A 21,993-nucleotide genomic window follows, 5' to 3' on the forward strand; every position below is an offset into this window, starting at 1 on the left:
ACTTCCAATTTTAAAAGTTGATCAGCCGGATTTTTCCCAAGTGAGAATAAAGTCAAGTTGCCATCGCATCATGATCTTTCTCTTGAGTCTGTTGTGACAGTATTTCATGAGCTACCTTATTGATTTCTGCAGAGAGTCCCCGCTATCACATGGTGGCAGCAAACAGTCAGCCTCTCCTCACCTGTCTGCCTCAAAAACCATGTTAACATCTGATTAATGTTCATTTTTCCCCCATGCCACGTGAGTCTCTTTTCAATGGCACACTGCTGTAGCTCCCTCACTGTATTCTGCAGAGCTTGGTGTTGGGAATGTGCAATCTGCATTGCGCTTAATAAGGCTGGTGTTGGTGATGAGGTGACAGGCCTGCAAGCAATTTGACTGAATCAGTCAGCAAACATCAGAAGCCTTGTTTGCCTTTTGGCTGATATTTCATAAGCTTACCCTTGCAGCAATACAAAGTTGGTGCAAGGGCATGCTTTGCTTCTGGCTTTGTCATTTATCACACATTATCAGGTTTGGTGTATAGTGTGAGTGTGGTGAAAAACACGCCAGAGAGAGCTGAACGCTTAACACAGGGATTAAGCAGCACTTTAAGTAACACTTGATTTTATTCTGTGTGCCCTGCTTGTACTAAAATGCAATCCACATTTAATACAGAATCTTTGGGTATAAATACATTATGTTCTAATTGAACATAAAGATATATAGGAATCCATCATTATTAATGTTCACTATTGTACGAAGCCTGTCTGCATTTAAAAATATAAGGAGTCTCTGGTACTTCAATTTCCCCTGCCCAGCAGATGGCGCGCCCAGCAGACACACTCCTCAGATGAGTAGCATGCCAGTGTTTAAGTTAAAGTGGAGAGAGAGGGCAGTAGAGTACTGCGCTGGGGGGAAATAATATGAGGCATCGCACCACAGCCAACGGGACTGAACACAGTGATAGACACACAAAATGATATCCACCATTACACATAACCGGGGCAGCGCTTTTATTGTGCAAAGGCCTGGCTGGTATTGCCCATGAAACACTGCTCAGGTAATTTATAGAATATTATTACTGGCTTCCTCTGAAGAAACAACAGTATTACTTCTTAATTCCCAAAAATGTAAAACAGATTTTTTTACACAATACAAACATATAAAAAAATAAAGTATATAGCCTACTTTTGGGCAGGTTTTTATAACAATCTGCAGAAATTGAAAGTGTTCTCAGTCTCTTGATTAGGCTACAATTAAAAAAATATTATACTACATACAACATATCTTTAGACTTGAAAAACTTGCTCTGTTTCCATAGCGTGTTTTGTATGTGTATTTAGCTGCATTTAAACTCATACTGGATATTATGGTTCTTTTTTTATCTGATTATGCTATTTTAAATGTTGAGAGTTTTCAATTTAATTATTCTTTTTAAGTGGAGGGTTATCTAAATAGCCCTTAATCTCTATTGTAAGATCAATAGGTTTCCACTGCCGGACTAATTATTATTCAATACAAAGGATGCATCGTTTTGTTATTTTTTTCCATAATTTTGGCAACTGCTAATTCCATGTCTATAGTAAGTGATTTTGGAGCTACGTGAAAATAATTATTTCATTTAGATACTAAGGTTCAAAGTAGGGTATACATCTTAAATTATTCTATTAATGGCCAAATTAATTTTACCGGTTCAATATTGTTATTTATTGCTTCAGTGTATGTTGATGGGAGAGTGTTGCAATTTTTCTCTTAGTCAAGGGGAGAATGGATAACACTGAGGAGGTTCTTGCTTTTTTTTTCTTCTTTTAACATAATGTTCTGCCCTATTTCCATCCAAGTGCTTAGTGCAGAGTCCCTCAGATAGGCTCAATTGCATTGAGATCACCATTCTTGTAGTCAAGAGTGTCAGAGGTGATCATGCTGCTATTAATTTCACTTGCAGAGCTGAATACAAAAGCCACCATTGATCAAAATCGTGGCAGCTCCGTGTCATCGGATGTTAACAAATGACTTACTTTTATTGCATGATTCAGTCAAACTAGAAACCTTTACATTGCAATCCTCTGATGCAACTGCAATTTGAAGTGTTGGCCTGACACTAAAAGGATTTCATTTCAAAGTGCTTGGATATCTGTCTGTAATCATAACTCATATCTATTCATCTGTCAACATTTCAAAAAACACATTCAACCCCTTTCTCAAAAATGATCACTTTATTACATTTTAAGATGATGTATGTCGTTAAGTAGTCTTTGTGTTTTATCCTCATTTGTTAAAGTGGATGTGATTTTTTTTTCTTCTTTTTTTTAGGATCAGAGTCTATTCTAGTTTGTGGAGCCGGCCATTTCAAATACTCCCTGACTGTTTTGACTGGGAGATCTATAAAAAAAAAACATTGTTTCTGGCACCACAACACACTGAAGTAGAATAGTATGCCCAGACTACACTTAATCATATCTCAAAGCCTCAATAAACTGCAGTTAAAAGAGTCATTTATTTTTTCCTAGAAATAGTTTTTTATGCAAGTTAAGTACAAAACCTATTTGTTCTTCCCTGAAGAAATCAAGCATTGACAGAAAATTACGAACATAGCAGTCCAAAGATATGAGCCAGCATCCTCGTAACAAACTTGCTATGTCATTAATCTCAAGGTTTCCATACCAGGGGGTGCCTGCGTGCTGTGCTTTCCCCGGCACACACGAGTGGAAGACGTGCGTGTGTGGAATAAGCAGACAGCAAAAACTTTAAACATGACATGTATGTTCCCACTCAAGCACGTCAGCTTTTAACTGGTTGAAATGTTTATGGGTGGATACTGATGACTCAATGTACACCTGGTAGATTCTAATTATAGAGATTCAGTGTTAATGAGGCTACTAGATTCTATGTGTCAGAGCTACTGTGTAAAGAAACAAAATGTTACCAATATCATCGCTTCTCCCGAGTTGATTTGTTTTAGGAATATGAAATAACAGTTGCAACATGTGCTCCAGTGAAAGGATGACCCTTTTCTGATACAGACTTGATCATAAACACACCGCTAACTTTGCAAATTTAAGACAGATTTATTTCAGGCAGCTTAACAAATATGGTTGTCACCAAGTGCTTTACAGAAAACGAACGGCACAAACACAGATCTAAACAAAACAATGTGCTTAGAATTATGTGCTTGCTGGCTGTCACAGTAAAAAGAGGCAATACATCTGTGGGAACTCCTGAGACCAGTGCAATTTCTTTTGAGGCGCATCCTGGAATTAGGTAGAGTATTTACAGTTTCCAATGTGTTGTCAGGTATTGCGCAACTTTTAACTTCAAGTCTAAGCAAGTGAGCTATGCTAAATGGTGCTGTCAAAACAGTTAGTGGAAGTTAAATGTAACTATTCACTAGTCATCTGATTTCCTTAAATGCTGTCAACAACTTTCTGCCCTGGATTCCCATTATGTTCCCATAATGTTCCCATTATTTGGGCAACTTAATACACAGAGGTGCATGTTTTGGGTTCATTCACATTGCTGTAAAACCTGAGCAGACTGTATTTCTTGTTGAATGTGTTCTCAGTGACAATAGTGGAGAGTTTCATACCAAAAATAATAAAAAAAAAAATAATAACAAAAAAAACTTTACAAGAACATTGAATGAAAATGTGCCGTTGTGACAAATGGTGTATCGTATACCATAAATGCTAGTCTAATGTGAAATCCAATTAAGTTTTAGACATGAAAAGCCAGCTATGAGACACTTCTCAGTGGAGCCGAACTTCCTTCAAGAAGTCTAAGTTCATTAGAAATGTGATGATTGACCTACATCAGTCTTTACACATTACTGACCCGACTGCAGCTCCTCTGTGTGGCCTGTGAAAATCACTCCCTTCTAAGTTGGAATGAGTCAGACCTGTGCCATCTTAAAAAGGGGAGTCAGTTCAGCATGTATAAATGCTTCCAAACAACATACGATCCCCTCATAGCAATTTAAGACCCTCAGAGGAACATAAACCTCCTCATATCTGCAGATCGTCTATTCTAGTCTTGTTGTTGCTGCTGTGTTTGGCACTACGGCCCGGCCTGGCCTGCGTAGGTGACCCAGGGGCCGATCCTGCTCCTTTCTTTCCTTTCAGGTCACATTCATCTGACTTGCTGCTGCTCTTCTCCACCGCCAAGTTGTCCTTATTCTGTTTGTATGCCGCCTTGCTGTGGTAGGGGTGGAAGGATGAGTCTGTGTCCTCAGACAAAGGGGAGAGGTTGTAGCTCGGCACGGGCGGGTAGGGTGGCTGGACTTGGTGGAAGTAGTCTTCATAGCTCGGCACATACGGCATCGCGGCCTCGCCGGGCTCCTTGGGGAGTCTCACAGAGGACTGATCAGCTCTCCTGAAGCTGATGCCCTGGCGACATTTGGTAAAGCCCAGGTGGTAGACCTCAATGAGGTTGAGGAGCAGAGACACGCTGGACACTCCCAGCATGAAGATGATGAAGATGGTTTTCTCTGTGGGACGGGATATGTAGCAGTTTACCACGTTGGGGCAGGGCGGTCTGTCACATGTGTACATGGGCTTCAGCTTAAAGCCGTACAGGAGGTATTGAGCCACAATGAAGCCCACCTCAAACAGGGTTTTAAAGACCACATTAAAGACATATGTGCGCAGGAGCTCCCCCTGCAGGTGCACTCTGCCCTTTTTGTCCCTCACCAGAGCCTTCTTTTGCTTACCATCCACAATAAGGGCCTGCTTGTCTGCGTGATTTGCATTTTCCATCTGCTGATCCCTCTCTTTATGCTTGTCCTCCATCCGCACCAGGTGGAGGATGTGTCCCAGGTAGATCAGCGTAGGCGTGGACACAAAGATGATCTGCAGAACCCAAAAGCGGACGTGGGAGATTGGGAAAGTGATGTCATAGCACACGTTCTCGCAACCTGGCTGCTTGGTGTCGCAGGTGAAGCCCGATTGCTCGTCGCCCCAAACCTTCTCGGTAGCAGCACTCAGGATCAGGATGCGGAAGATGAACAGGACGGTGAGCCACACCTTCCCCACCACAGTGGAGTGCTCCTGGGCTTTTTCCAGAAGCTTTCCCAGCAGGTTCCAGTCCCCCATGGCTGTGTGAGCTCAGATCTTGGACTGGAGGTACAGAAACAGTCAAAAATAGTTTAAATAATACTAATCCAGAAGTTAAAGTAAAGCTCCAGTATTCCTGATGACTACAACTTCTCTAAAACGTCTCACCAAGTTTGGCAGAGCTCAGACCAACTGAGTCTCCAGGGAGCCAAGCTGCCAACCAAGTGCGCAACTGGGGGACTCTGCTGAGGAGCAGGTAGTGGCCTTTTCCACGTGGACGCAGACAGGATTATATTTACTTTAGGAGGGTATATATTTGGCAAGTGCGGACAGGGGGGAAGGCAGTTTCCCGTCATGTTTCTGCGGCTCCTGGCCTTCACGGCTCGAGCCGCAGCAACATGATCCACACGCAGATGTGGTGGAAGTGCGAATTAGAAACAGTTGAGTAATGTCGGTACTGTCAGCTCCTGTAACACAGTATGTTATAAATATATTCTACTTCTGATGGATGTGGTGTAAAATAGCAGGACAGCACATTCAGGCGATGCTACTGTGAGGGAGAATGAATTCTGATAACTGCTGAAATGTGGCAGGTGGAATGATGTTAAGGGAGCCACCATCGATAGATATCTATCTAATGTTTTAGCAACTGTGGGTTGACATTTTAAACAAAAGTGTGTTTTCGATATCAAACCCCTTAGACTTTGTAATCCTCCTTCACCAAATATTTATTATATGATGAACATTAGAAAATAGAGGTGTAGGTAACTCTAAGATTGTGTTCCCACACTAGACAGTCTGTTAACAAACGACAACCTTTGATAAGTTATTTCAACTTTAACTCCTGAAGGTATTTGATAAGGTGTTAAAGCTTTTCCTGAAGGTACTTTAATTCACAAAAGTTTAACGTCACAAATCAGAGAGAAGTCACATTTACTGAATAAACCCACCTTGTCAGCTGATGCATCCCCTGCGGTGAAGCCCCACACGTCTTCGAGGGTCCATGAGGCCGCCTGCTTTACAGACAGGCCTAAGCTCCAAGCTATTCTTCGGGCCCCCGGCAATGCCCTTGAATGGACAGGAAACGTGCACTTCTTCTGGCCACAACCTCTGTTCCACACCGACAAACCCACCGACTCAGTCTCCTGCTTTCAAATACAGCTAAGGCAGGAGTCAGGATCCAGGCCTCGGGGTCTTCCACTGACCACAACACACACGTAACCTGCTGGATACAGTCTCAACCATGTCCGGCCTATCCTGCCTCAACAACCCCCCCCCCCCCCCCCCCCCCCCCCCCCCCCCCCCCCCCCCCCCCCCCCCCCCCCCCCCCCCCCCCCCCCCCCCCCCGGGTTAAATTTGGCACAGGGTACACTCTCTAATGCAGACTACTAAAGCCCTTTTACTCGCCTTGTTACAGTGAGTGACAGGGCAGCTGGCCAATGATGGTGTCCACTAAGTTCGTCTGGCTACAAGTGGTCTAAATATAGCACCGGGGTCTCTCCTATCACAGGGGGCATGATTTGGAGACGAGTAGCCATTTGGATCCTCAAGTTACAAATCACAGTGACAGGGAAGAAAAAGGACAGAATTTTTTTTTCTTCAACACATCAGTAATGAGATGAGCTCCAGTTTTAAGCAGTAACATGAAAAACGCTGTTTACATAACTACTGACGTTAAGGTCATTTAACAGATGTAATTATTTTACCCATTTATCACAACTTTTTGAAAGAAACTCAAACATATGTTTGCTAGATAACTTCAAATAACATCAACTTTATTTCTTTACATTTCATAAAGCACACATATTGTTTCAACCCCTATTATTTATTAACTGGATTGTTTACCTGTGTGTAAATTCATATACTGTATGTACAGAAGAAATGTCGACAACTAGGTTTTTGTATGCGCTAGAATGTGTATAACTTTAGAAAAGAACAGTTGAATAAACAGATACCAGCGTATGGGACATTACATTTTCAGGACCAGAGAGATACAGGACAATATTAAGGAAAGCAAGTACAACTGTCTCTGTTACAAAAGAAGGTCGACCTCAAACGCTTTTCACAAACCGCAAACAAAGATCACCTCAAACAGAAGCCACAATCAAGTAAGTAGGCCGATTTTAGAACTGAATCCAAAGACATGTATACAGTACTGGGATTTTACAAGGTTTATGGAAATAAACCTTTGCCCTGTGCACCATTGTGACTACTCTGTCAACATATAGAATTAATAAGTCAGTTGTAAAGATGCAATTTTGGAGTTCTCAAATGAATTTTATTTTTTTAAATAATTTGCTAAACGCTAATTTGAAATTGTCCATACCTGGACTGTTTTATCTGTGGTTTTCTAGCACCAAATGTTAAATAATTGGAACAGCAGTATGCTAAGATACATAATTATTACTGCTGTGTGTACAAAGTTCATCAACTTCAAACAACTAAAACTGTCTAATATAATCCAAGCATACCACTTGGCTTAAAAGGCTGTTAATGAAATTTAACGGCATTTACTGTACTCTTACTCATTTACTTTACAACATAAATGCTCTTGTAGTCTGTTACATAGCTTTGACTTTGACTGGAATAAATACAGTACATATTAACACATTTGATGTAAATAAAAATATCCCTTTCTATCCAGCACTTTAATCTCTACTGTAATCTTTGCAACTTAAAGGACCATACCAGTGCAACAGAAATCATATAAACTTTTGGATTACCACTAAGCCTGTTCCAAAGCTTATCAATTTTTAAGTTTTTCACGTTTTTGAGCGTTCCGGACAGCTTCCTGTTTCCTTTTTTGTGTCAAAGCTACATTTATGTTGCGTGACAAAGCAGCTGATATGTGGCTGAATGTGACAAATCTGCTGCGCAGTAGATTCATGTGCTGGAGATAAACCAGTACAGTTTTTTTCTCACAGAAACCTTTTATAATGCCAAATAATAAATATTCATATTTCAAATCAATGTGTGCTTAATGGGCATACTTCCCATGCATCATAGCTTGTAAATACAACTGCGTGGCAGCAACTGGTGATTTCTAAACAGTGTGCCAACACATATGCAGGATTTTCAAACAAATCCATATTTTGAACTGTATTGTCACTCAACACACACAAGCATGTTTGCTGCGCCTTGCTGGTCAAATGACACCACTAAAATCAACAACAATGTAATGTGTTTTAGTAAGTGGACTAAAACACCGGTATGCTATGGTCCTTTAACTTTCACTACTGGCTCCAAATAGTTTAGACGAGTTCCAAGAGCAACACTTGTGTCAGTATAACCAATAACAAAGAAAAAACAGATGAATTAATAAGCGGTAGACTGAGTGATGCGTAAATAGTCTAAATGTGTCTGCTGACAATGATGAAATATACAGAATATGTGACATTAATGCAGAGCAACATACTCCAGGGACGTGTGTGGTTACTGTTGATTAGTTAAACAGGAACAGGAGAGGCCGAGTCTCAGAAAGCAGAACACATTTCACCCCTCTCAGTTGGGCTCTTTTTGGTCACATGTAATTTAGACTTGAGAGAATGGTCTGCTATAAGCTGATTGATTTCATTCTGTCTATAAGTTGACAATCGTTGACTTATCCAAGCTACTTTGGACTCTTCCTCAGAGCCTCGTAAGCAGCGTTTGCAGGCCCTGCCTATGAGGTATACCAACTCAGCCAGGTTCAGCAGCACACACACCCCAGACACTGCCAGCATGAACACGGTGAATATGGTCTTTTCTGTCGGCCTGGAGACAAAACAGTCCACTGTGTTGGGGCATGGGTACGAATCGCACTTTACCAACCGCACCATCTTAAAGCCAGGATAAAGCAAGTAGAAGATGTAGAGAAAAGCCACCTCCAAGATGATTCTGAAGATGACACTGATCATGTATGTCCACCAAAGAGCTCCTGTGATCTGAAACTTCTGGTTCTTGATGTGTTCGAGCTCCTTGGGGGTGCCGCGGCCCGTCCTCTTCAGGATCTTCTTGTCGATGTGGCGTCGGTGGGCCACATGCATGGCAACCAGCAGGGCGGGGGTGGAGACCAGGATGAGCTGGAGCGCCCACAGGCGGATGTGCGAGATGGGGAAGAACTGGTCGTAACAGACGCTGTTGCAGCCAGGCTGCTGGGTGTTGCAGGTGAAGCCGGACTTCTCATCTCCCCAAACGCTCTCAGCAGCCACCACCAGGACCAAGATACGGAAGATGAAGATGACGGAGAGCCAAACGCGTCCAATGCCGGTAGAGTGCCTGTTTACGCCGCTGATCACGGCATAAAAGGTCCCCCAGTTCATTTTCGACTCCAGGTCTGCAAAAAATGTTACATTTTCAGTCAAGGTTTGCTTAGATGTAAGCCAAGTTATATCCCTGGCTTGAGTTTAACTCTTATAACCATATTATTAATGTATAACAATATAAAGTTATATAAAATAAAATTAACCCAATTTCTTAAAACAACATGCACCGTTTAGCCTTTTAGTATTGCAGAAAAGTCACATTTGTAACAATCGGTTTGAATGATTTAGTTATTGTTGTTGTCCACAACAACTTTGTGATTTTGTAAAAATCTGTAGTAGCAGTAGTTTTTAGAGGTTTACCAGACTCAGCCAGCGGTGCAAGCGGCGTAAGCAGCGCCGGGTCCAAAGATGACCATCTTGAGGTGTAGCTTGAGCATCAAGCTGGCGGAGTGAGGAACACAGAAAAGAATTGCCAAATAGCAAGTTGGCCGCATAAAAGCAGGGGTGATGGCTTACCGCCATGCGCCGTCACAAGACGCAACAGGACGAAGCCAATTGCGAAGGATTTGCCGAGCCACGTGATTCGCTCACCCTGTATTAATACTGTACTCCCAAACTGACCTACAGCCCAGTTGCAGACAGACTGACTGCCAGCAAATTTCTCCAAGGAACCAGCAAGACATCCATCTCATTATGAGATTTTTTTTTGAAGACAACTAAGAGACCTCTTTTGTTCTTCAGAAAGCAACAGACTTCACCAGATTTACCTCATAAAAACTTGAATGATCCCACTTTATGAGCCGATTCATTCAAATAACATTACTATAAATGGTAATGATAGGTTAAACATGGCAAGTATTTGTTGAGGCAATGGGGCATGTGAGCCATCACTCACATAAAATCTGACCTCATTACACACTGAATGTTAGTATAAAACAGAATGAAATGATAGAACATTTTACCTTCAGCTGTGGTGGTACACAAAAATGTGTACAAAGAAGAAATTATTTGAAATATTTTGAGATTTTTAGGAAGCCAGAAGGCTGGCTGAGAACACCATGCGTTAGGAAAATGCTAATCATTCCTCCGCCACTAGCCAGTGCCCTGCACCGTAGCAGTCATATGCTCTTATATAAACTATTTACATACAATGGCAGCCTTCATTGGGCTGCAACAAGACTCTTTAGAATTCAGATCAAACGCCTCGATTTCCGCCTACCCCGGGCAAAAGAAGGAATCTGTGTGGACACAAAAGGCCCCGGCCTGCCACATTATTTATTGTGCTTGGCAGGGCAGGGAAGTAAACGAAGCTTTAAACCTGATGTCTTTGAGTCACTAACAGGTTTGCAGATTCATCCCAAAAAATACATGAGCTGTATAAATCACTTCCAAATTGAATGCTAGTCTGCAAGTCATAACCATGTCACAAATGTAACTGCTGCAATTCTGTAAATGAAGCCAATATAGTGTTACTATGATCTTTCTAATCATTGTATAGGAGCAGTTGCTGTTCTTAGTCTAAACTAATTTGAAAATTACTTTTGACTAAAAATTAACTTCTGTTGTTTTGATATTCTTTTGTGGACACGGGACATACGTAAATCATACAATATGCAGATTGAGTTTCTTTTTGATTGTTGTCTAATGTTAATTGTGTATTTGGTTTGATTGTAAAAAATAAAAAGTTGTTCACAAAATAAAAAATACAATATGCAGATTGAGACAAATATCCAGTCCTTTGGGTTGAGGCTTACTTCCCAGTTACGTCTGCCATCTGCTATTACACACAAGTGTTCATATGAATGTGCTGAGGTGCACCATTTAAACAAACTATAAGGATTTATAATTCCTTCAGCATCATCGAGATTGCATTTTGTCATGGTCAAACTCCTCCTTGTAACAGTAGAAACAATAATTTACAGTAGCAACAAACTGAATGCAAGTGAAAACACAATGTGGTCATTTGTGGCGTATTATCAGATGACCTACAGCAGTTCACTGTGTCATGAACATTTCTGCGTCACTTATGACAGATGTAGTGGGAGGGTTTGGGAGGCCTGGTAATTCTTTCAATGAACTAAACCTCATTTATATTCCCTTTATAGAAGTTACAGTACTGACAAAACAGAGACAGAGCATACAATGCTAACAGTTTTATTACGATAGAGATATAGACAATGTACATTTAAGATAATGTATCGTCCATTGTACAAGAATTCAACATTGATAAGGCAATATGGCTCTAATAATGATTATCATGACAACAAAGGGATACATAAAAATAAAAAACAGACCTTCTGCATGCAGCACACAGACAAATCATTTAACAAGGATTAAAGAAATGTTAAGGAAATGCTAAAGGATAAACAGTGGGAAATAATACAACTTGCACTACAATTAGATATTCATGTCCCTATTCAACATTAAAAAAAAGTTCTTTTGTTTCACACTTCTCTATCAATGCTTCAACGACATCAGCCCCAATTTGTTAGACGCTAAAAAGATGAAGTTAAAAAGACCAGAACAGAAGTTTCTTGAGTTCCAATGAGCTTTACACTCTCATTCACTACACACAGCTTGGACTTTAAGAACCGCAAGACAGAAAAATCCACAAGAAAGCTGATGCTATTTAATGTGTTCTAATCTAGCCCATGCCTTCAGTTTTTATTCAAACTGTTGATATAACATTACATTTTTATTTAAATATCCATTATATATCGGTGTACTGCAATGTGCCAATCACAGCAGTTTGTCCACTTGTTCACTGTATGTTCACTTGTACATATCCAGAACCTGGATGCTTTATCTCTTATTTAAGATTCAATGTCTGTGTTTGTTTCTTTTTTGGTTTTTACATTGGTGTGCTGTCAGACAAGACAGACACATTAACACCAACACAACCACCCACATTCGATGCTTTCTGAATACTTGTTACTTTTGAGTACAGCACGAGATGAGGTACTTCTCCCACGCCGAGTCCTGCTTCTTCTTTTTAAGTTGAACAGTGTCTAAAAAGAAAAACACAAGACTTTGAGTGGAATGGGCCGCTGCTCTGCTCATACATAGGCTATATACTGCCACCTACTGTAGATGCTCTATTCAGGGGAAGACCATTTCCAAACCGTAACTCTACTTACTTATTTTCACGAGGCTGACATTCTTGAGTTTGCTGTGTTTTGCATGTCCGTTCTGGGCCAGTCTCAAAGACAATGGTGCACCCCTCCTAGAAAAAAAGATAACACCATTGTACAGTTAAGGTGGGTTAGTAACTTGTCTTTAAATCGTGCAGCATATACACATTATAAGGTCAACATAAGAATACAGTATATACAGTCACTTTATTACTTCTTCATGCAACAAGATTAATCATTAGTCGATAAATCTTAGCGACGTTATCAGCTTTTACAAATCTGTTAATTCTAAATTTGCAATTCACAATTAACTGTCTGTTTCATACTTAAGTACCTCATAGCTCCGAGCTTTCCCTTTTCCAAAAACAGCTCGACTGTAACCCAGGGCCCCTGCGGGTAAAGTCTGGCATAGAGAGTTCTGTTGTGCACCATTGTTTTGAACCAGCCCACTGCCTCCTCAGACCAATCGCTCCCATTCACAGGCGTCACCTCGAGGGGGGAGGAAGCAAACAAAAAATACCATGAACTGAGATAATTCATTTCCTTTATCACAGCCCAATAGATAGGGCTGTGACTAATCATGTGGACAAACGCCAATACTGTAACAGAGTCAACAGTCCCACAGCAGAGCACAGTATATTAACCATTTCATGTATGCAAATCCTGAGAAGGATAATCTGCACGGCTGTCCCTGAAAAAAAGTCTTAATGCGTTTTTGTGGTACTCTAGATACACATGAAAAATGATGAAGCCAAACATTATTAGTAGGGAACCACTCACATTTGTCAGTGAGACCTGTACAGCCTGAAGTGGTAGGACAGCCATTTCTGGGGTCATTTCCTTGGTGTTAAACAGTGGCAGGCAGGCTGTGTCACCGTAGTCCAGCCTCTTCACCTCCACCGTGATGGAGGTCTGACTCCCAGCACCATCCGTGGCTTTATTATCTGGCATCCAAAAGACAAGAGTGCATGACAAGTTTAAGCTTAAAAAAAGAATGAGCAAAGTGACACTGCTACCATCTAGAGGTATGCATTCGTAAAACCATTCCAATACACAAAACCAACCAACAACCCACCTTCACTAACTCCACATATCTTTGTCACCTGAGCCCTGCACCATTGTTTTTGCTTGGGGAACCAACCCATTACTTGGGTTCCAATGTCTGGAATGCAGTTCTGCTCGGCATATGAATTACTGGCTTTCCAGCTGCTGCAAATGAGAAAAAAAATAATGACAACCAGAAACATGTGGATTATTAAAAAAAGAAGAAGAAAAGAAATTCTACAAAGAAAGCAGTAATGAAACTAAAAAGGATAAGGGGCTCTGAAAGTTCTGTTAATGTGATCAAGGAATCAGTGAGAGATAAGAAAAGCTGAGAAAAAGCAGACAACGGCGTACATCGTGAGGGCCTGCAGCTTAAGGATGGAGTCTGCGTGTTGGACGTAGAAGTTGCCTGGGCTGACAATATGAGACACCACAACTTCAGTCTCTTCAAACCTCCGGATCTGGAACTCAGGAATGGTAATGGCGTCGACCGCTGGTGTTTTTGCACCAGAAGATTGGCCAACATGTTCAGGTTCTGTGCACTGGAGAGTTTGGGTTTTCCACTGGACGTTTAGACTGGAATTCTCCACCTGAGCTGTTGTATTTGGGCAGTCTTTTTTCCCCAAAGGAGTCGCTTCAAAGTCCCCGTGTCCCACCTCTGTGAAGATGTCTCCGATATCCCACAGTTCAGTCTTTGTTGAAATCACACAAGTGTAGGTCAGAGAGCCACTTGATTCCACTCTTTTTACCCTGAAGACAGGGGCTTGGTTTTCGATGTCTGCACACAACGTTTTTGGAGCTAGTGCGTTGATCGGATCATCCGTCACAACATGTCTGAATTGGTAGCTTTGTGTTTGGATGGTAGGCACCTGTGGTAAGCTTGAAGGGCACATTCTCTCACTCCACTCCATGACATTGACCTCTAGTGCACCCATGTTTTTAGCTTTTGTCCTGAGGAAGTGAAGCAGCTGAGAGGATGTTTGTTTTTGGTGTTGCACCTGGACATCATCCACACATCCCCAGCCTATTAGTGATGTTATTTTCCTTGGTTTAGGGTTACTGATCTCTGGGAGTATAGCTTGTATGGGAGGTATTAGTATTGGTGGCCTCTCTGGGTTAATCTTGGGCCTCTCAATAGTTGCAGGTGAAAGAAACACAGCATCTGATGGCCCTGCATGTTCTTTGTCTTTAGCCTTTAAGTGAGCGGATGAGCTGGAAGTCGCAACGGCGCTGTTGTAGCTGGACGTGATGCTGCATATCATGTCATCCTGCTGGACCGCTTTAGGCTGGGAGATGGGGAAATGTTTTGATTGCTGGGGGGACAGCGTGGCTCCAAGAACCTGGACAGCTTTGGCTATAGAGCTCGCCATGAGCGAGTTCTGCAACATGGGCCCAAACTTGAGAACTTCTGTCGTTAGGATCCATTTGTCTCGGAGTGGCAGAAGTTGATTTGTTCTTACTCCATTTTTGTCAGTAGGCTGGACAACAACCTTTGATTCTGTAAAGATGAGAAAAGCAGAAAGAAAGTGCCACTGAATAATCACACACTGAATACTTAAATAATTTAATTTAATCTGTTTATTTATCCCAGTGGGGAAATTACAATTTACACTCTGGCGATAGATAATGCATTTATAATATATCAAGACATTACACTTGTCTTGCAAATGGATATTTGCGATTTCACATCAGCAGATACAATGATATGATACACTTACCAACTGTGAGGTCTTTTAATAAAGCTGAAAGCTTGTCAATGTTTCGGCATTTTGTATCCAAAGCTGTTGCAAGATCACTGAAGTCACTAGTGGGAAAAGATGAATTCCAGAATTCTTGAACCTCTTCGTAGGCCTGAGGGTAAAATGAAACAAGCTGAAGTCAGGGTTCCTGTACACCTTAAACATCAAATTCAAGGTTGGGCTGGGTGATAGATATTAAATCTAATAGATGTTATATTTTTTGGTATCGTGATAGTTCATATCAGTTTCAAGTGTTTTCTTTGCCAGGTTTTGAAGGCTGCATTTAAGAATGTGACAATTACCGGCATAACGGTAAACCATGGTAGAAATGTTGACGTAACAATTACCGTTTTCATTTAAAATATCATGATTATCGCGATGGATTACCATGCTCGGGAAACCCCGTGATTAATACTTCCCAGCTTCATCCGAGGCTCCTGAAGCTGCCACGCAGGCGCACTGCGCTCAGACAGGCGAAGGGGCCCCAATGTAGCAGCTGTTAACAGACTGTTTTCTTTATCTATTTTCTTTTCTTTGTTGAAGTGATGTGGGTAGCCCAGAACGTCAGTTAAAACCACTCTGTAGCTTTGCTAAACTGTCATGGGTTTTACTGCCTCGTTGTCTTCAAAAAGCGTTCTGCTACGATAACTAAGATCATGTTGCATCAAGTTACGATCACGTCGTAACTACGAGAGTTATGACGTGAGATTTCTTTGGAGAGAGAGAGAGAGACATATTTATCGTTGTTGCTGTGTGTCTTATTGCATAACTGATAGATGTGCAGATTGTTTATTACTTGTCCAGCCATGTGTTGATATTCAGGTTGTTTGCTAGGAACATACAATCGCCAGTAAAAGACAAGCCTGTGGAGCCACATGCTTATGCTTATGTTTGCTCCCTTATGGATATGGGGGCTGTAATAGATGTGCCTTATTTTCAATTTGTGTTACTGAGCAATATGTTAATTATTACAGAGAAATTAATGTAATTCTTAGTATTGTTTCTTGTTATATGCTGTTGGCTATACTATTTAGTTTTGGTAAATAATGTTCATAGTAAGTCGGATGCTTATTAATACACATTATTATTTGCTTATATTTCAGAACCACATCCAACTTCACATGTAACGTCAAATACGACTTCATAGTTAACTTCATGTTGGAGTTGTAAATAAATCTTCCTGGATCTCATAGTCAGACATCTCAGGGTCAAGTTCTTACCTGACACCCCAGAGCGGGTCAGTGTTTCAGCGGCCAGTTTAATAGTTTTTACAAGCCTATTGTCTATATTTCTGTAATATAATTAACATTGTTACATTTTTTTAAAACTATTTCAGCTTGTGTAGGCCTATCAGTGCTTTCTGAACATATGGATAACACTTTTAAAAATAAAATGTCAATACCAAAAACCGTGATAATTTTAGTCACTATAACCGTGGGAATACATTTTCATACCGTTACATCCCTAACTGCATTACAGTAAAGTGATGTAATTTTTTGAACTTACCAGACTTGGTTGCTGTGTTAGTATTGGCCTTTACCCATTGAGTCATTGGATCCACATTATTGGTGATTATCTACAACAGTATCTGCATTGCTTTAATCGCGTCAGTTTGATCATGGGATCATATGTGTTTAATCGTGTTACTTACACTATTGACGTTACCCAACAGTGTAGAGTTGTAGGCACCAACAACGCTTATTTCCATCATCAATATGGTCAAAATAACCAATACTATTGCTTTGTACCTGTTGTGGAAGTCCCAGATAGGAAGAAAAATCAAGCAGCGTTGTGTCCTGCTTAATAAAATCATCATTCTAGACCAGCATGGGAAATTCCACTGCCTTCTCCAGGTAGAAAATGAAACATCTGGATGACCGCTGCTTCCAGCACTATTTGAGGTACAGATTAAGCCGTTTTAAAGTATGCCAAAATGATTACACTATGATGACAATTTGTAACAGTTCTGAATTCATACTGTCAAGTCTGTCTGCAAGATGACAAACAAACAACTGTTAAATCCTTGTTTTCTGACTGAAGTTAGGATTGATCAGGGCTATGCTAGCAATGTAGCAGCTCCATCAACACAAGAACAGAAACATCATTTCAGAATTTAGCACGAAGTTCAACTTCCCACTGCTTACTTTAGCAAAAGAAAGCTTCTTTTTTGTTGGCTCTCAGTACAATTAACAAGATACTATGGAGCTCTGGGTGCCCACAGACAGCTATAATTTGTCCTTCCACTTTTTATTCAACAATGTCAGGACATTAAGATAATTTAAACACTGACAGATAGGGCCGCACAATTAATTGAATTATAATCACGATCACGATTTAGACTTCCCAAGATTAAATTTGCGTGATCAAGCAATTTTTTTTTTGAAAGCATCATTTCAACGCTCCGTTTTAACACCGTTTGTGACGGAGCTGCTGGACCTGGGCCTGGGCCAGAGATGTGACCCATGGCCAGAATATCATAGTTCATAAAAATGCAGCGCAGTGACATTACATGTTTATACATGATACAGACATTTCATACACACGATGTGTGTATCCGTCGTTCAACCCAAGCTGGACCCGTTCATAATGAGTCAGCCGTCTCTCTGAGCCCATGTGACAATAAAATTTGTTTCGGTTAAAATCCTCAAATAATCGTGAGAATAGTTGTGATCACAATATTGATCAAAATAATGGTGATTATCTTTTTGGCCGTAATCGTGCAGCCCTACTGACAGGCTTCAGCAACACAGCGTCACACAATTTTTTGCTCAAATTGAAATATTGTAACTCGTGCAAATAGCAAATTTTGCATGATCACCTCATTTGCAGCGCTCCATTCACATTATGTGCGCTGTCCCAGCAAATTTTCGCTTATTTGTGTAATTTATCTGTTGTGCAACAGAAAGTTGCGTGATTATGACACAATCTTTAGCCTTTTTTTATAAAAACAGCTGATACAAGGCCATAACGTGAGATACAAGGTAATGGAGCCTTTGATACATTGCCATGTTTCTTTAGAAATAAACGATGGACAAATAGTCTTTAAACGCTTCAGATGTAAAGTTCTTGGCTGTCAAAGTGACACCAAAAGGAATGGCGGTCAATGGAATGGTAGCAGAAGGTGATGGCTTATTAGCCTATGAACTTCCCCGTAGGAAGTGTTTTTCAGATGCCCGCTTCCATAACACAGCAAAGAAATAAATTGTGTAAGTTGATTAGTAGAGATGTATCTTTTTTCCTTAATTAAAAGAAATATCAAAAGAACTTCAATTTCTATTCTTGCAACAAACATAAATTTAAGCACCTTGAATGCTGTGTTTGATCTGTGTTTTATGTCTATATTAAATAACTTTCAAGGAGTTGATTCCCCCCCCCCTCAAATTTTCAAGGATTTCAAGTATGTAAAGTGATGTTGAAAGCAGAAAAAATATTTGAGTTTATTTGAAAATACAAGTATATTTTAGTGCCATGCTTTTAGCTGATAGACTGAAAATTAATCTTTGGCTGTGAGAAACTGTAACATTAATAAGTCCCTATTTTCTGACACCTTATTGACTGCCCATTATTGAACTGACGTTAATGATAGTTGGAAAAAGTATTAATCATTACTGAAAAAGTTCATTGATTGTAGTTCTGGCAACAGTACTCTGGCTAAAGTACATTTATATAGTGCTTAGTTTCATTCAAATTTAGCATTGCCATATTAAACCATAGCCATATTATGAATTATATGTTTGGGGTAACGTTAAAGTTAGCACGGTTTGACCATGTGGCTTGCGGCATAGCTATGCTACGCTAGCTAACGTTAGCGATGACCTGAAATGCGGCTAAATATATGTGACATTAGCTATCTAACTTACCTCGTTGATGAGATTGAGAAGTTCTTTTTCAAGTGTATTCCGGGCATTTTCCAGCATAAACAGTTTGACAGTTAACTGCACTTTCTGGGTGGTTATGGAGGGGTGCTGCTCGCGGTGAACCTCCTGCTGCTGAGGAGTCATGGTCGCCGGGGACGGACTACAGCCGGGCTCTGACCGCACTAGGTAGCTAACGTTAGCTGACTAGCTAGCTAGCCAAAATGTCAATGAAGTTGTTCGCTAGTTGCAATTTTAGGTGTTAGGTTTCTGGTTGTGGAAGTTCATCTTCTTGTCCTCGATGATTTGAAGCCATCCTGCTGTTTCTTCAGCCACCGACCGACGGTGGTCAATGAGAGCTTGTAAACAAATATTTTCTATAATAGCAAGCTAGCTACCCGCCATGTTGAAAACGCTGTTTAGTAATTGTAGCTTGAGTAAGCTAATTTTGCTAGTTATCAAATTTGAAGGAAAGGTGGGCTATGACGTAAACGTTAGTGGGTGGCATGATCTCTCTTCAACCTATCTGTCACAATAGCCGACTTTTCATATGATATTTAAGGAAAGGTCTGCTAGACTGTCTGTGCTTCGTCTTCTTTGGGTTAGGCAGACTAGACGCTGCCATAGCATATTCCTGCCAGAAGGCCCGACCCGTGTAACGTTCCCACAATCAATGTAATCCAGCCAGATCAGTATTTGTGAATTCACAAAGCAAATCCTTCAATATCACACATTCTTTAATCTTGTATTGTAAAATGTTAAATGTAGCGTTTGAAGTAGCTACTTCAGCATAGTTGATGAAGGCAATATGATTCTTGTATTGTTTGGGGTTGTATACCCTAATGAATGCACTTATTGCAAATCGCCTTTGGTTAAAGTGTCAGCTAGATGAAAAAGTCTATGGATTATTGGACAGGACTAAAACAGGCACAAGGGCTCATAGGAAGAGGCCCTGAAGCCAGAACACTTCACAGTAGTTGCCCATAAAGAGTCATATTTAGTCTAAATTAATATATTTTATCCTATACATAATACAGACTAATCTGACCCATTTAAATGTGTACTGAATAATTTAAACACGTTGTAGCCTATGTGTCTTAAATCTCCTGTTTCCATTTAAAAGAATGCATTGTCAAAGTACTGTAAATAATATTGTTTGGAAGATATCTGTATTGTATTTTCTTGGGTGAATTGTTGTAGCAAAAATGTGTTGGGAGCAGAATGCATTTGTCATCAGATTTCTAAATAGCACAATTACAAAACCTTTGAGCAGAACAAACCGCTGGATGCAGAGATATATGCAACATAAATGGCAATCTTGTGCTAGATTTGATACAAAATCAAATTATCCTAAGAGATACTTCCAGCGTCTCGGGTTAGGATGTCAATCCTTTACTTGTATAGATGGGGTTTACAGGAAATACAGTTAGTCTAGTGACAGTGGATACACATTTTCAATACTTGCTCTAATGTGCTAACCAACAAGCTGCTGCTACTGTCTAAATGTCAGCTACCATTAATCACCAAGTAGAAGAATGAATGCTATTTTCTACTTGCATTCCTATGGTTTGCCACCTAATACTATCCACACAGTGTTGTTTTCTTCCAGTGCTCTTTGCTTGAACTTGTCAAGCTGCTACTTGATCTAGTAAATCTTTTGGGTGGGGCAACAAAGACGTTTCCTACAGTTATATTGCTCAAGAGCTAGATTGATAGGCATCCTGGCTCTTTTGGCACTCACGCTTGCATCGCAGGCCTGGCTCTACCCAGTGGACAAAGTGGTAATGAGCATGAGAATTGCAAAATGACACTTTGCATCAGTTTTAAAAGAGAGGAATGTGTAAATAAGAAGACAATAGGAGGATTGCTTAACAGGATATCCTCTTGCAACAGCAGTTTCTCCCCAGTGTACCCTGAGCTACTTGCTCAGATTGTAATAGAATCTTTTGAATTTTAAAATCATTTTACAATGCAACATGTCATGAGGCGTTTTGCACATTTATGGTGCGACAGCAATCATCTAAAGCTCAATATCAGCCAAAAAAGCTGGTGGTGGATTACCAGAGGAGGTAGTGAAGAGGGTGCACTCATACAGGTACCATGCAGTTCAAATAAAACTAAAAACTTGATTGGTCCTACAACACAAACACCCTCTTTAGGAAGGGACATAGGGGACTGTTCTTCCTGAGGACACTCAGATCCTTTAGTGTGTGTAACAGGCTCCTGAAGCGCTTTGCTGTGGTGTGCTGGGGTGGTGGCACCAAGGCTACAGAGGCCACTTGAATCGACAGGAAGGCCTCTGTGGTTGGGCAGGAACTGGACAGTCTGGAGTCAGTGGCGGAGAGGAGGATGATAGACAACCCCTCTCATCCTCTTCATGACAAGATGTGGCAGATGGGCATCTCGTTTGTCCACCGGATCATTTTACCCAAGTGCCAGACGGAGCGCTGCAAGGCACTCTTTTGTACCTGCTGCCATCAGACTGAACAACAGCGTGAACCCCGGACTATACACACAGAGCCATTTCTCCACAGTGTCTGGTCCAATGGAGACACTCACCTCTTCCTCTCTTTTTCTCTTTGCTGGATTGACTACATCCGTCGCCATACTGTTGATATATTGTTGTTAGATTTGACCCTATATTATATTTTATTGTCTATTCTATTTTGTTTTATTGCTTTGTTTTATTATTTACAACACATGTTATATCTTACACTAGGTTATACTATGTAATATTGCTGCACCATATACTTATACTGTATACTTGTTGTATTACACTATGTATTATGGTATTCTATACTATATACACTTCACCTTATGCCTTAAATCCCTCACTATAACATAATGTATCAAATGATGTTATGTTACATTGATTTTTGTATCATATTGTATGTATTGTATGTTATATAACTACAGACAGTCACTAAGTAGTACTACTAAATCATATATAT

The 21,993-nt window shown here is 40.5% G+C and overlaps 3 protein-coding genes across 6 annotated transcripts; all 3 read right to left on the minus strand.

Annotated features, from left to right (window-relative positions):
- Nucleotides 1-3,030: 3,030 nt before the first annotated feature.
- Nucleotides 3,031-6,303, minus strand: LOC117951970 (gap junction alpha-3 protein-like). 2 transcript variants are annotated; one of them, XM_034883998.1, is made up of 3 exons: nucleotides 5,981-6,303; nucleotides 5,199-5,828; nucleotides 3,031-5,093 (listed from the first exon to the last, which is right to left on the minus strand). In XM_034883998.1, exon 3 carries the CDS (start codon nucleotides 5,067-5,069, stop codon nucleotides 3,984-3,986), a length of 1,086 nt encoding a protein of 361 aa, XP_034739889.1. In that variant the 5' UTR covers nucleotides 5,070-5,093; nucleotides 5,199-5,828; nucleotides 5,981-6,303; the 3' UTR covers nucleotides 3,031-3,983. The 2 variants fall into 2 exon arrangements, with proteins under 2 accessions (XP_034739889.1, XP_034739888.1); XM_034883997.1 differs by lacking the exon at nucleotides 5,199-5,828.
- A 1,493-nt stretch (nucleotides 6,304-7,796) lies between these two features.
- On the minus strand, nucleotides 7,797-10,770 carry cx31.7 (connexin 31.7). Of its 2 annotated transcripts, XM_034884100.1 has the most exons (3): nucleotides 10,237-10,770; nucleotides 9,635-9,715; nucleotides 7,797-9,345 (listed from the first exon to the last, which is right to left on the minus strand). In XM_034884100.1, exon 3 carries the CDS (start codon nucleotides 9,329-9,331, stop codon nucleotides 8,504-8,506), a length of 828 nt encoding a protein of 275 aa, XP_034739991.1. In that variant the 5' UTR covers nucleotides 9,332-9,345; nucleotides 9,635-9,715; nucleotides 10,237-10,770; the 3' UTR covers nucleotides 7,797-8,503. The 2 variants fall into 2 exon arrangements, with proteins under 2 accessions (XP_034739991.1, XP_034739992.1); XM_034884101.1 differs by lacking the exon at nucleotides 9,635-9,715.
- A 642-nt stretch (nucleotides 10,771-11,412) lies between these two features.
- On the minus strand, nucleotides 11,413-19,784 carry LOC117952039. 2 transcript variants are annotated; one of them, XM_034884099.1, is made up of 8 exons: nucleotides 19,049-19,784; nucleotides 15,168-15,300; nucleotides 13,804-14,947; nucleotides 13,481-13,611; nucleotides 13,186-13,349; nucleotides 12,740-12,894; nucleotides 12,412-12,497; nucleotides 11,413-12,282 (listed from the first exon to the last, which is right to left on the minus strand). In XM_034884099.1, the coding sequence occupies exons 1-8, from the start codon at nucleotides 19,187-19,189 to the stop codon at nucleotides 12,206-12,208; spliced, it is 2,031 nt and encodes a 676-aa protein (XP_034739990.1). In that variant the 5' UTR covers nucleotides 19,190-19,784; the 3' UTR covers nucleotides 11,413-12,205. The 2 variants fall into 2 exon arrangements, with proteins under 2 accessions (XP_034739990.1, XP_034739989.1); XM_034884098.1 differs by having other exon boundaries at nucleotides 13,481-13,614; nucleotides 19,049-19,683.
- Between the last annotated feature and the right edge of the window lie 2,209 nt (nucleotides 19,785-21,993).

Source organism: Etheostoma cragini, chromosome 10 (genome assembly GCF_013103735.1).
Source record: "Etheostoma cragini isolate CJK2018 chromosome 10, CSU_Ecrag_1.0, whole genome shotgun sequence".
Taxonomy (NCBI): Eukaryota; Metazoa; Chordata; class Actinopteri; order Perciformes; family Percidae; genus Etheostoma; species Etheostoma cragini.